Source organism: Salvelinus alpinus, chromosome 4 (genome assembly GCF_045679555.1).
Source record: "Salvelinus alpinus chromosome 4, SLU_Salpinus.1, whole genome shotgun sequence".
Classification (NCBI taxonomy): domain Eukaryota; kingdom Metazoa; phylum Chordata; class Actinopteri; order Salmoniformes; family Salmonidae; genus Salvelinus; species Salvelinus alpinus.
In genome coordinates, this window is record NC_092089.1 from 72,518,190 (window position 1) to 72,531,031 (window position 12,842).

The 12,842-nt window shown below is 44.0% G+C and overlaps 1 protein-coding gene across 2 annotated transcripts; it reads left to right on the plus strand.

Annotated features, from left to right (window-relative positions):
- Window positions 1-574: 574 nt before the first annotated feature.
- On the plus strand, window positions 575-9,552 carry LOC139574397 (hyaluronan-mediated motility receptor-like). 2 transcript variants are annotated; one of them, XM_071398925.1, is made up of 7 exons: window positions 575-797; window positions 1,205-1,362; window positions 6,685-6,878; window positions 7,651-7,851; window positions 7,943-8,095; window positions 8,332-8,434; window positions 9,210-9,552. In XM_071398925.1, exons 1-7 carry the CDS (start codon window positions 701-703, stop codon window positions 9,246-9,248), a joined length of 945 nt encoding a protein of 314 aa, XP_071255026.1. In that variant the 5' UTR covers window positions 575-700; the 3' UTR covers window positions 9,249-9,552. The 2 variants fall into 2 exon arrangements, with proteins under 2 accessions (XP_071255026.1, XP_071255027.1); XM_071398926.1 differs by having other exon boundaries at window positions 1,208-1,362.
- The last annotated feature ends 3,290 nt before the right edge of the window (window positions 9,553-12,842 follow it).

Sequence of the window (12,842 nt, forward strand, 5' to 3'; positions counted from 1 at the left end):
CCATTGTTGTGCTCATATTAGCATCAGAACTGTAAATGGATCAATGGTTGTTCAGATGGGTAAAACCTCACAGCCCCCCCGCCCCCCTTGATTCAGATGAGGATAAAAACATGTCACTAGATAATTATATAGCAATTTCAGTCATGGTACAAATGCAAAGCCGAGGAGATTGTCTGCCAGGCAGACAATACTTCCTCTTTAGGAACGTTTATGGATTTTACTCCCCTGAAATAAGATCCAAAATATAAATGTCAAGTAAAGAATAAGGTACCTGTTTTAAGGTTGTTTACCAGAAGGTTAGTTATGTAAGTGTATATAGCTCCAGGGTGTAGTTTAGATATGCATCCAAAGGTGCCTGCTAGCTACAACTTGTCCAATTGCCATGTTAGATTTCATAACATTCACAGCCCGAGGGGCACCATTTAGGTAGATTTGCATATAACTTTGGATCCTTAGTATATCCAGCGACACGCATTTTTGGTATTTTTCCAATTCCGTCTCGATGTTAAAGTGACATAGAAATAGGCCTATATCGGTGTTATTGCAAACACTGACATATGAAAACGGGAGGAGTTTCTGTCTTTAGGGCGCCACGTAACTAGAAGAAGCTAGTAAATCAGTGGCTTGCCCCTGTGCATCTGACAGTCATGGAAGCTGAACGATACAGGTGAACCACAGTAAGGGAACGAGGGAGACGGGAATGAGGAGATTTTTCAGAGCGCATAGCTACAGCGATGAAGACAACAGTCAGATCCAGTACCTGACGGCTAAGTGTAACCGCCTGACACATGAAACAGGTAGGTATTGGTAGTTATTGGGTCATTATGGGACTGGGAGGACTTATAGACCAACTACTTTGGATTATAAGTCTGTTGGCTATTCACTCAAAGAAGAATCTGCCTGTCATTGATCAATGTACTGTACACATGTCACCATCATAATCAATTGCAAAATAGATAAAGTGTAGTTCTACAAGAAAAACAGCAATACACTAACAGTTAGCTATTCTCAGGGTGAATGATGTCATGATTTCACTGTTTCTAGTTAAGCCATATAACAGGCACCAAGGATTTTACAGGGTTCAAAGTCCAAACCTACTGTACAGTGACAGAGAATCATTTGAATAGGTAAGGGCAAGTTGTCCTCTGATGTGGGAACAATATAACCATTCCAGTCACAGGGCTGTTGTCTTCTTTTGGTATAGCAGTGCTGGAGAGGGAATGCCTGGGGGCCAGGGAGAGAGAGAGGAGCCTGCAGAATGAGCTGGAGGCTCTGTCCACACAGCTCTGCCAACAGGAGCAGGTCAACATAGATTTGATGTACAAACACGATGAACTGCTCGGCAGGGTCCATCATGAACAGGTACTGACGTCTTGTTTCCATCTTTTCACTGGTCAACCACAGACGGCTCTTGTCACTCTGTGAAGCTGTGTACCGACAGTATAATTACAGTGTACGTGCTAATGTAATATTGTGTAATTGCATGGATTAGAAGTCATGCAATTTTCTACATCTTTCTAATGTTCTACTTTCAATTGGCAGAATGTAGAATCTCAATGCAAAAAACTCAATACATTCCAATGCTAGTGAAGCTAAGCAAAATTGCCCTGAGACATTCCTTGTCAAATCCTAATTCTGTTCAACTACTCTCACGTGTGGGCTTGCTAGCCACATTTATCTACACAGTGCCTTGCAAAAGTATTCATCCCCCTTGGCATTTTTCCTATTTTGCTGCATTACAACCTGTAATTTAAATGTATTTTTATTTCATGTAATGGACATACACAAAATAGTCCAAATTGGTGAAGTGAAATGAAAAACATTACTTGTTTAAAAAAGGTATTTAAAACAGTAAACTGAAAAGTGTTGCGCACATATGTATTCACCCCCTTTGCTATGAAGCCCCCAAATAAGATCTGGTGCAACCAATTACCTTCAGAAGTCACATAACTAGTTAAATAAAGTCCATGTGTGTGCAATTTAAGTGTCACATGATCTGTCACATGATCTCAGTATATATACACCTGTTCTGAAAGGCCCCAGAGTCTGCAACACCACTAAGCAAGGGGCACCATGAAGACCATGGATCTCTCCAAACAGGTCAGGGACAAAGTTGTGGAGAAGGAAAGATCAGGGTTGTGTTATAAAAACATATCCGGAACTTTGAACATCCCACGGAGGACAATTAAATCCATTATTAAAAAATGTAAAGAATATGGCACCACAACAAACCTGCCAAGAGAGGGCCGCCCACCAAAACTCACGGACCAGGCAAGGAGGGCATTAATCAGAGGGGCAACAAAGAGACAAAAGATAACCTTGAAGGAGCTGCAAAGCTCCACAATGGAGATGGGAGTATCTGTCCAAAGGACCACTTTAAGCCTACACTCCACAGAGCTGGGCTTTACAGAAGAGTGGCCAGAAAAAAGCCATTGCGTTTGGTGTTCGCCAAACATATCAAATCAAATCAAATCAAATTTTATTTGTCACATACACATGGTTAGCAGATGTTAATGCGAGTGTAGCGAAATGCTTGTGCTTCTAGTTCTGACAATGCAGTAATAACCAACAAGTAATCTAACCTAACAATTCCACAACTACTACCTTATACACACACACAAGTGTAAAGGGATAAAGAATATGTACATAAAGATATATGAATGAGTGGTGGTACAGAACGGCATAGGCAAGATGCAGTAGATGGTATAGAGTACGGTATATACATATGAGATGAGTACTGTAGGGTATGTAAACATAAAGTGGCATAGTTTAAAGTGGCTAGTGGTACATGTATTACATAAAGATGGCAAGATGCAGTAGATGATATAGAGTACAGTATATACATATGAGATGGGTAATGTAGGGTATGTAAACATTATATTAAGTGGCATTGTTTAAAGTGGCTAGTGGTACATTTTTACATAATTTCCATCAATTCCCATTTTTAAAGTGGCTGGAGTTGAGTCAGTATGTTGGCAGCGGCCGCTAAATGTTAGTGGTGGCTGTTTAACAGTCTGATGGCCTTGAGATAGAAGCTGTTTTTCAGTCTCTCGGTCCCTGCTTTGATGCACCTGTACTGACCTCGCCTTCTGGATGATAGCGGGGTGAACAGGCAGTGGCTTGGGTGGTTGTTGTCCTTGATGATCTTTATGGCCTTCCTGTGACATCGGGTGGTGTAGGTGTCCTGGAGGGCAGGTAGTTTGCCCCCGGTGATGCGTTCTGCAGACCTCACTACCCTCTGGAGAGCCTTACGGTTGTGGGCGGAGCAGTTGCCGTACCAGGCGGTGATACAGCCCGACAGGATGCTCTCGATTGTGCATCTGTAGAAGTTTGTGAGTGCTTTTGGTGACAAGCCGAATTTCTTCAGCCTCCTGAGGTTGAAGAGGCGCTGCTGCGCCTTCTTCACAACGCTGTCTGTGTGGGTGGACCAATTCAGTTTGTCCGTGATGTGTACACCGAGGAACTTAAAACTTTCCACCTTCTCCACTACTGACCCGTCGATGTGGATAGGGGGGTGCTCCCTCTGCTGTTTCCTGAAGTCCACAATCATCTCCTTTGTTTTGTTGACGTTGAGTGTGAGGTTATTTTCCTGACACCACACTCCGAGGGCCCTCACCTCCTCCCTGTAGGCCGTCTCGTCGTTGTTGGTAATCAAGCCTACCACTGTAGTGTCATCCGCAAACTTGATGATTGAGTTGGAGGCGTGCATGGCCACGCAGTCGTGGGTGAACAGGGAGTACAGGAGAGGGCTCAGAACGCACCCTTGTGGGGCCCCAGTGTTGAGGATCAGCGGGGTGGAGATGTTGTTACCTACCCTCACCACCTGGGGGCGGCCCGTCAGGAAGTCCAGGACCCAGTTGCACAGGGCGGGGTCGAGACCCAGGGTCTCGAGCTTGATGACGAGTTTGGAGGGTACTATGGTGTTAAATGCTGAGCTGTAATCGATGAACAGCATTCTCACATGGGTATTCCTCTTGTCCAGATGGGTTAGGGCAGTGTGCAGTGTGGTTGCGATTGCGTCGTCTGTGGACCTATTGGGTCGGTAAGCAAATTGGAGTGGGTCTAGGGTGTCCGGTAGGGTGGAGGTGATATGGTCCTTGACTAGTCTCTCAAAGCACTTCATGATGACGGAAGTGAGTGCTACGGGGCGGTAGTCGTTTAGCTCAGTTACCTTAGCTTTCTTGGGAACAGGAACAATGGTGGCCCTCTTGAAGCATGTGGGAACAGCAGACTGGGATAAGGATTGATTGAATATGTCCGTAAACACACCAGCCAGCTGGTCTGCGCATGCTCTGAGGACGCGGCTGGGAATGCCGTCTGGGCCTGCAGCCTTGCGAGGGTTAACACGTTTAAATGTTTTACTCACCTCGGCTGCAGTGAAGGAGAGCCCGCAGGTTTTGGTAGGGGGCCGTGTCAGTGGCACTGTATTGTCCTCAAAGCGGGCAAAAAAGTTGTTTAGCCTGTCTGGGAGCAAGACATCCTGGTCCGCGACGGGGCTGGTTTTCTTTTTGTAATCCGTGATTGACTGTAGACCCTGCCACATACCTCTTGTGTCTGAGCTGTTGAATTGCGACTCGATTTTGTCTCTGTACTGGGACTTAGCCTGTTTGATTGCCTTGCGGAGAGAATAGCTACACTGTTTGTATTCGGTCATGCTTCCGGTCACCTTGCCCTGGTTAAAAGCAGTGGTTCGCGCTTTCAGTTTCACGCGAATGCTGCCGTCAATCCACGGTTTCTGGTTTGGGAATGTTTTAATCGTTGCTGTGGGTACGACATCGTCAATGCACTTCCTAATGAACTCGCTCACCGAATCAGCATATTCGTCAATATTGTTGTTGGACGCAATGCGGAACATATTCCAATCCGCGTGATCGAAGCAGTCTTGAAGCGTGGATTCAGATTGGTCGGACCAGCGTTGAACAGACCTGAGCGCGGGAGCTTGTTGTTTTAGTTTCTGTTTGTAGGCTGGAATCAACAAAATGGAGTCGTGGTCAGCTTTTCCGAAAGGGGGGCGGGGGAGGGCCTTATATGCGTCGCGGAAATTAGTATAACAATGATCTAGGGTTTTTCCAGCCCTGGTAGCACAATCGATATGCTGATAGAATTTAGGGAGTTTTGTTTTTAGATTAGCCTTGTTAAAATCCCCAGCTACGATGAATGCAGCCTCAGGGTGTGTGGTTTCCAGTTTACAAAGAGTCAGATAAAGTTCGTTCAGGGCCATCGATGTGTCTGCTTGGGGGGGAATATATACGGCTGTGATTATGATCGAAGAGAATTCCCTTGGTAGATAATGCGGTCGACATTTTATTGTGAGGAGTTCTAGATCAGGTGAACAGAATGACTTGAGTTCCTGTGTGTTGTTATGATGATCACACCACGTCTCGTTAATCATAAGGCATACCCCCCCGCCCCTCTTCTTACCAGAAAGATGTTTGTTTCTGTCGGCGCGATGCATGAAGAAACCAGCTGGCTGCACCGACTCCGTTAGCGTCTCTTGAGTTAGCCATGTTTCCGTGAAGCAGAGCACGTTGCAATCCCTGATGTCTCTCTGGAATGCTACCCGTGCTCGGATTTCATCAACCTTATTGTCAAGAGACTAGACATTGGCGAGTAGTATGCTAGGGAGTGGAGCGCGATGTGCCCGTCTCCGAAGCCTGACCAGGAGACCGCCTCGTTTGCCCCTTTTACGGCGTCGCACAGGGTCGCCGGCTGGGATCAGATCCATTGTATTGGGTGGAAGGCAAAACACTGGATCCGTTTCGGGAAAGTCATATTCCTGGTAGGAACGATGATGAGTTGACGTTAATCGTATATTCAGTAGTTCCTCCCGACTGTATGTAATGAAACCTAAGATTACCTGGGGTACCGATGTAAGAAATAACACATAAAAAAACAAAATACTGCATATTTTCCAAGGAACGCGAAGCGAGGCGGCCATCTCTTTTTCGGCGCCGGAAGTATCCGGCGGAAGAACATATGGAAGAACCCTGAGAACACCATCCCCACAGTGACGCATGGTGGTGGCAGCATCATGCTGTGGGGATGTTTTTCATCGGCAGAGACTGGGAAACTGGTCGGGATTGAAGGAATGATGGCTGGAGCTAAATACAGGGAAATTCTCGAGGGATACCTGTTTCAGTCTTCCAGAGATGTGCCAAGCTTATAGAGACATACCCCAAGAGACTTTCAGCTGTAATTGCTGCAAAAGGTGGGTCTACAAAGTATTGACTTTGGGGGGGTGACTAGTTATGCACGCTCAAGCTTTCAGGTTTTTTTGGTCATATTTCTTGTTTGTTTCACAATAAATAAAAAAATATGCATTTTCAAAGTGGTAGGTATGTTGTGTAAATCAAATGATACAATCTGGAATTAAATTAGATTTTTTTTTTGGGGGGGGGGGATTGTAAGGCAACAAAATAGGAAAAATGCCAAAGGGGGTGAATACTTTCGCAAGCCACTGTAGGTGTTTTTGGAAATGACACTTGTAAAATCTCCAGAGTTTGTCAACTGGATGACATGAATACTAACAGTATAATAGAGGGAATGTCATGAAAATTCCTCCCATTTCTGAGGGAAGTCTTACAATAGCATGTGCTGAATACATACAGCATCTGTGTCCTTGTGTTTACCCATGTGTTTGTGTGGACTGTGGCCCTCACCAAGGATCTGGTTGTGTTCTTGCAGCAACGGGTGCATCTTGTGGTGGAGGAGAGCTCCAGAGATGCTGCACTGCTGGGCCTACAGCTGGAACAGGTCAACTCGGAGCTACTGCACCTGCAAAGTTCTGAGGTGCAGCTGGAAGGCCTGGTGGAAGAGCTGCACACTGAGGACCTGCAGAGATCTGCATTGACAGAGGACCTTCAGGTGCAGCTGCACAGGTAAGTCTACTGTCCTGCACTGTGGGAAGGAGAAAGTAAATGGTACTATTGTGTGTGTACCCAAAGACCCCCTTAATGTTTAAAACACAAGACATACTTTTTTTAAATGGCAGCAGTATTTAGCTATGGTTTATCCAGCTGTACAAATGGACAAACTGTAAAAGTAAAGCCAGTCCAGAGAAGGGCGTGCACTAAGCAAATAAACATAAAAATTAATGAAACTCCTAACTTTTGATTACCATCTCCTACAAACATGAGCCAAGTGAAGCCGTCCCAACTGTTTTAAAAACACGTTGAACAGATCTCCAACTAGTCAGGTTGTCACACGTCAAATAGAAAATGTTTGGATTTGTGATTTTAAGTCTGCAAAAACACACGTGCCCTTAAGCATGCTGTGCTATAACTTGCTGACTTTGAATCCCCAGTTTGGAAAATTGGCTGACAGTCAGAATACGTTATCACATCGTGATTTCAGGGGTAGCATTGCACTAGGGGTATGATAAAGGGGAGTTTAACATGAGCTCAGCTCAAACCCTCAAGCTGAAATTCATCGTTTGCCTGTGAAAGATAAACTGGGGATTCATAGAGAAGTACGTTTTCATGATTGATTGTACACGGAAATGACCAGGTGGTTACGTGTTGGTTAGATATATTGGCTGTTCATGCAACATTCAGGAGGGATGATGCATAATATATTTTTTTTTAAGACCACAAATTAGAAACATTTCTAAGCACCTAAGTTCAGGGTCTCTTATGTGTCTTTGGCCGACAGTAATGTATTGGAGTTGGAAGCGCTTCAGTGCGGCTACGCTGCCAGCACCCAGGAGCTGGAGGAGCTGCGCAGCGCCTGCCAGAGGAAGGTGCAGGGACTGCAGCGGGAGAACGAGGGCAGCCTGAAGAAGCTCCAGGAGACGGCCGAGCAGTTTGAGTGGCTGTGTGAACAGCAGCGCTACTGGATATGCTGCGTCAAGAGGTAGCTATGATCTACCATCACTCTGTTGTCATTGGTTATTTAGCACAGACAGTGGATAACACCAGATTTAATCTCTGGATGAAACCTCCAGATTCAAAGACTGCCTGTCAGAGGAGAAGGACTCTCTGGTGCAGCAGGTGAAACGGTTGGAGAAGGAGGTAGCAGAGCTGAGGAAGAGCTCAGAGAGCACCACACAGATGCTGTGCTGCCCCCTAGAGGACACAGTCAGCCAGCACTGTGACAGGTAACAGCAATTTGTCCTCAGTGACCCGAGGCCTCTACCTATAACAACTTGTCTCAGATCAGTTTTTCTTCCTCAGTCATACCATTAACAGTCAGTTATGTGTGACACAGCAAAACAGGCCCCATAACAATTCTCAGACATAGCTAAAGTAATTGGTAACAACGGTTACATACACAGGCTTTTCTCAATCCCACATGTCCATGAGAACTTATTCCCTTCCCTTTCCGATTCTGCAGAATGCCCTCTTGGGAATCCGGTGAGATGGCTGACCTGCAAACCCAGGTGGACAAATGGAGAAAGCTGTATGAGGACCTCTTCAGCCAGTTCACACCCCACCCAGTAAGCATAGCCTACACTAACTTTGACCGAACCAATGGCCATGAGTTGCACATCTCTAGTCTTCAGGGGCTGCGTCTTGCTGTGTGTTGCCAATCAGTGAGTTTGTTTGCCTGCTGGATTTAGAATGACTACAGACGGGAGTTGTGCTTCACTGGTCTAAATGGACATGACAATAGTAATATGACTGCCTAGGATCTGGAGAATCGTATGAACCTTCATTTCTTGGGGCATGGATTTCTGTCTGGTTTTCTCAGTCAGTCTGTGCTATGCATGGCTGTGTTCCAGGCAACGGGGTGCTCTTCCAAACCAAGGGAATGAGATGACTAATGACTGGAGGAGGTGTTTCCCAGAGGTCTCTGTGCTTTGTTCCCTTTTGACTAGCTCTGGAGTGCACATTTTGAGATAATTATTCTGATTGAGTGCAGATGATGCAGGCTGCAGTCTCTAGTGAGCCTGAGAGAAGAGGAAGTTAGCCGAAGCAATAGGGACTGCCGGAGGAGACGTATAGGACATGAGACAAGTGACCATGCTAAAATGCATTACCGTTTTATGAATTATATGGTTGATTCACACACCAGAGGACAGACTCATGTTATGACTCTTACATTTGAGGGAGATAAAAATATCATACTGTTCCTTACATGAAGGTTTGGGGAGGGAGCAGATGTTGAATTTTCCAGAATATTCTCACTGTAAATTGTGTAGGCCCTGTGTGTGTGGTTTATGTTCATTGCCTTTTGGCCGGACTCACCTATAGTTTATTTTGTATTCTCAGGGGGGGCACGTTGTCGACGGATACCAAAAACCTCCTTGAGGTCAGAAGACCATGAAATCCATCTATTTTTCTTCAACCCAGTGGAGGCACTCCTAACTTTTGTCTGTTTGTCTCGCTACTCAACTGTTTCTGAGAACCATACAACCTCCCCGTTCTATTGTTGTCATTGTTTAAATGTCTTGAAACCACTGCATGACTACTGTAGTGTGATATGCAACTTCGTTACAGTCTATTGTCTATATTTTGGTATGAGTCTTAGTGTTCTTTTATTTGGACACACTTTCCTGTCATTGTCTATTTTCAGACACACTGGTGGAACATAGTAAATCAACAAGTAAAAACACCTGGGAATGTCTGTCTTGTTGTTACTCTGCCAATCCTGATGATGACTCTAGCTGATGAGTAGAGAACCACAACACATGCTAATGTTTTGTCCTGGTGAACATTCCTGACATTAACTCCCATCATTTACAATTAACCAGATGTGGGATTAAAAACACAACTCATGTAAAATATACTGTGTCTGTAAAATGTACATAGGTTCAGAACTTTTGTGAAACAGCACAGTTAAAAATATATGGCAAAATAGAACTCAAACTGGATGCACTTTAGCGATAGATGGTAGTTGAAGGATGGGATTAAAAACAAACAAAAGGGAACTTGTAAAATACGTTGTCTGTAAAGTGTGTGTAGAAGCCTAAGTGGTGTTTTCCATTAGTTTACTCCAATTAGGAGAAGGCATGTTAGGTTTAGGGGGAAAATGATAAAGGAAAATATATTTTTAAAAGAGATATATATATATATATAGTAGCAGTCAAAAGTTTGGACACCTACTCATTCAAGGGTTTTTATTTTCTACTATTTTCTACATTGTAGAATAATAGTGAAGACAAACTATGAAATACCGCATATGGAATCATGTAGTAACCAAAAAGTGTTAAACATATCAAAATATATTTTAGATTCTTCAAAGTAGCCACCCTTTACCTTGATAAAAGCTTTGCACACTCTTGGCATTCTCTCAACCAGCTTCACCTGGAATGCTTTTCCAACAGTCTTGAAGGAGTTCCCACATATGCTGAGCACTTGTTGGCTGCTTTTCCTTCACTCTGCGGTCCAACTCATCCCAAACCGTCACAATTGGGTTGAGGTCGGGGGATTGTGGAGGCCATGTAAACTGATGCAGCACTCCATCACTCTCCTTGGTTAAATAGCTTTTACACAGCCTAGAGGTGTGTTGGGTCATTGTCCTGTTGAAAACAAGAGATTGTCCCACTAAGTGCAAACCAGATGGGATGGCGTATCACTGCAGAATGCTGTGGTAGCCATGCTGGTTAAGTGTGCCTTGAATTCTAAATAAATCACTGACAGTGTCACCAGCAAAGCACCCCCATACCATCACACCTCTTCCACGCATCACGTGGGAACCACACATGCAGAGATCATCCGTTAACCTACTCTGCGTCTCACAAAGACACGGTGGTTGAAACCAAAAATCTCAAATTTGGTCTCATCAGACCAAAGGACAGATTTCCACAGGTCTAATGTCCATTGCTCATGTTTCTTGGCCCAAGCAAGTCTCATCTTTTTATTAGTGTCCATTAGTAGTAGTTTCTTTGCACCAATTTGACTATGAAGGCTTGATTCACACAGTCTCCTCTGAACAGTTGATGTTGAGATGTGTCTTTTACTTGAGCTCTGTGAAGCATTTATTTGGGCTGCAATTTCTGAGGCTTGTAACTCTAATAAACTTATCCTCTGCAGCAGAGGTAACTCCTTTCCTGTGGCGGTCCTCATGAGAGCCAGTTTCATCATAGCGCTTGATGGTTTTTGCGACTGCACTTGAAGAAACGTTCAAAGTTCTTGACATTTTCTGCATTGACTGACCTCTTTTCTTATTTGAGCTGTTCTTGCCATAATATGGACTTGGTCTTTTACCAAACAGGGCTATCTTCTGTATACCACCCCTACCTTGTCACAACACAACTGATTGTCTTAAATGCATTAAGAAGGAATTAAATTCCACAAATTAACTTTAAACAAGGCACACATTTCATTTTAAATGCATTCTAGGTGACTACCACATGAAGCTAGTTGAGAGAATGCCAAGAGTGTGCAAAGCTGTCATCAAGGCAAAGGATGGCTACATGTTACTACATGATTCCATATGTGTTATTTCATAGTTGTGATGTCTTCACTATTATTCTACAATGTAGAAATTTGTCAAAATAAAGAAAAACCCTTGAATGTGTAGGTGTGTTTTGACTGGTACACTATATATTTACCCCAAAATATATATGTGGGATTGGAAATGAATCAGACAATTACACTGAAGGAATCTACAATCTATCTGCAATATTAAAGCTGATCTACCCCCTAAAGATATTTTTGTTGAAAGACATTGTCTGATTCATTTCTATATCAACCACAACAGGATTCAACGGCTGCCGTGTGTGAAGTCAGATTACCTGAAGGTGTTCTGGAAGGCGAAGGTGTAGCCAAGGATGAACTATGTGTTGCAGCTGGAAACTAGTTGAATTTGGACATAATAAATAGTTAAGAACCCAACCATGCAGAATCCAACCTGGGTTTATTAATGGTACCATTACAGGTATTACCAGAATAGCATATTTACGTTTAACCTTGGTCACAACCAGGGAAACACATTATATACATTCAACACCAGGATATATCCATTAAAAATGATAATTTTGTTCTGTGTGAAATGAATGTTTGTCTACTGACCTGCTTGTCTAAATATAAAGTCCTCACCTAGGGGTTATAAATAGAAATGGCTGAGACTGGGAGTTGTTCGGTTCTTGTAAAAAGGCCACTTTATAGGTACACAGGGTCCATGTAAGGAATGCCTCTACGTGCCTCCTCAGAAAACACTCGTTCCTGAACTCTGGGTCTAACAAGCCACAGACATACGGCTTCTCACAGAGGTTTCTTGCTTACTAAAGAGAAAACATTGCCAAAATGTTGAGTCCTGTTTGATTCTGCACAATCTTACAGATGAGGTTTCACCCTACCCGAGGTGAAGGTTGTTTACTTAAAGTCCATCCATGTTCTCATGTTTGGTTAGACCAGATTGATTACTATGGATGTTTGGGAGAATTTTCTGTTGCTCTCAGAGGTAAAGAGGAACTTGTCGTTTGCTTGTTAATGCAAAACAGAGTGGAATTATGTGGTTGTTTGACACCGTGTTTAGAAGGATATGTAAATGTTTAACGCTGACGTGAGTAAACACACACAAGGGGTTAGGTGTCAGGGTTTGGAGAGGGGCTGCAAGGCCAGACTGACGCCCACGCTCGCTACACTTCTATGAACAGGAACATCTCCGCGACACAACACTACCAAAACAAGATGTTATTCTAAATCTAAAACTCCCAGGGACATCGCACGAAGTGACAACAGTTTCTCTGGAAAAACAAGTGTGTGGCTCAGTCATGTGAGGATAGTTCTAGTGTTGATGTCGAGTGTGCTAGAAGAAGTAATCCTCCACAACCCCTCAGCAGCTTCCTTTGTCCAGCTTCAATGAGCGCTCTCCAAATGAAGAGGACAGGGGCTCCTTCAGAGCTTCGGGGTGCAAAGGGAGAATGGGTTGGGGTTGGGGGGGACTCGTGGCTCGAT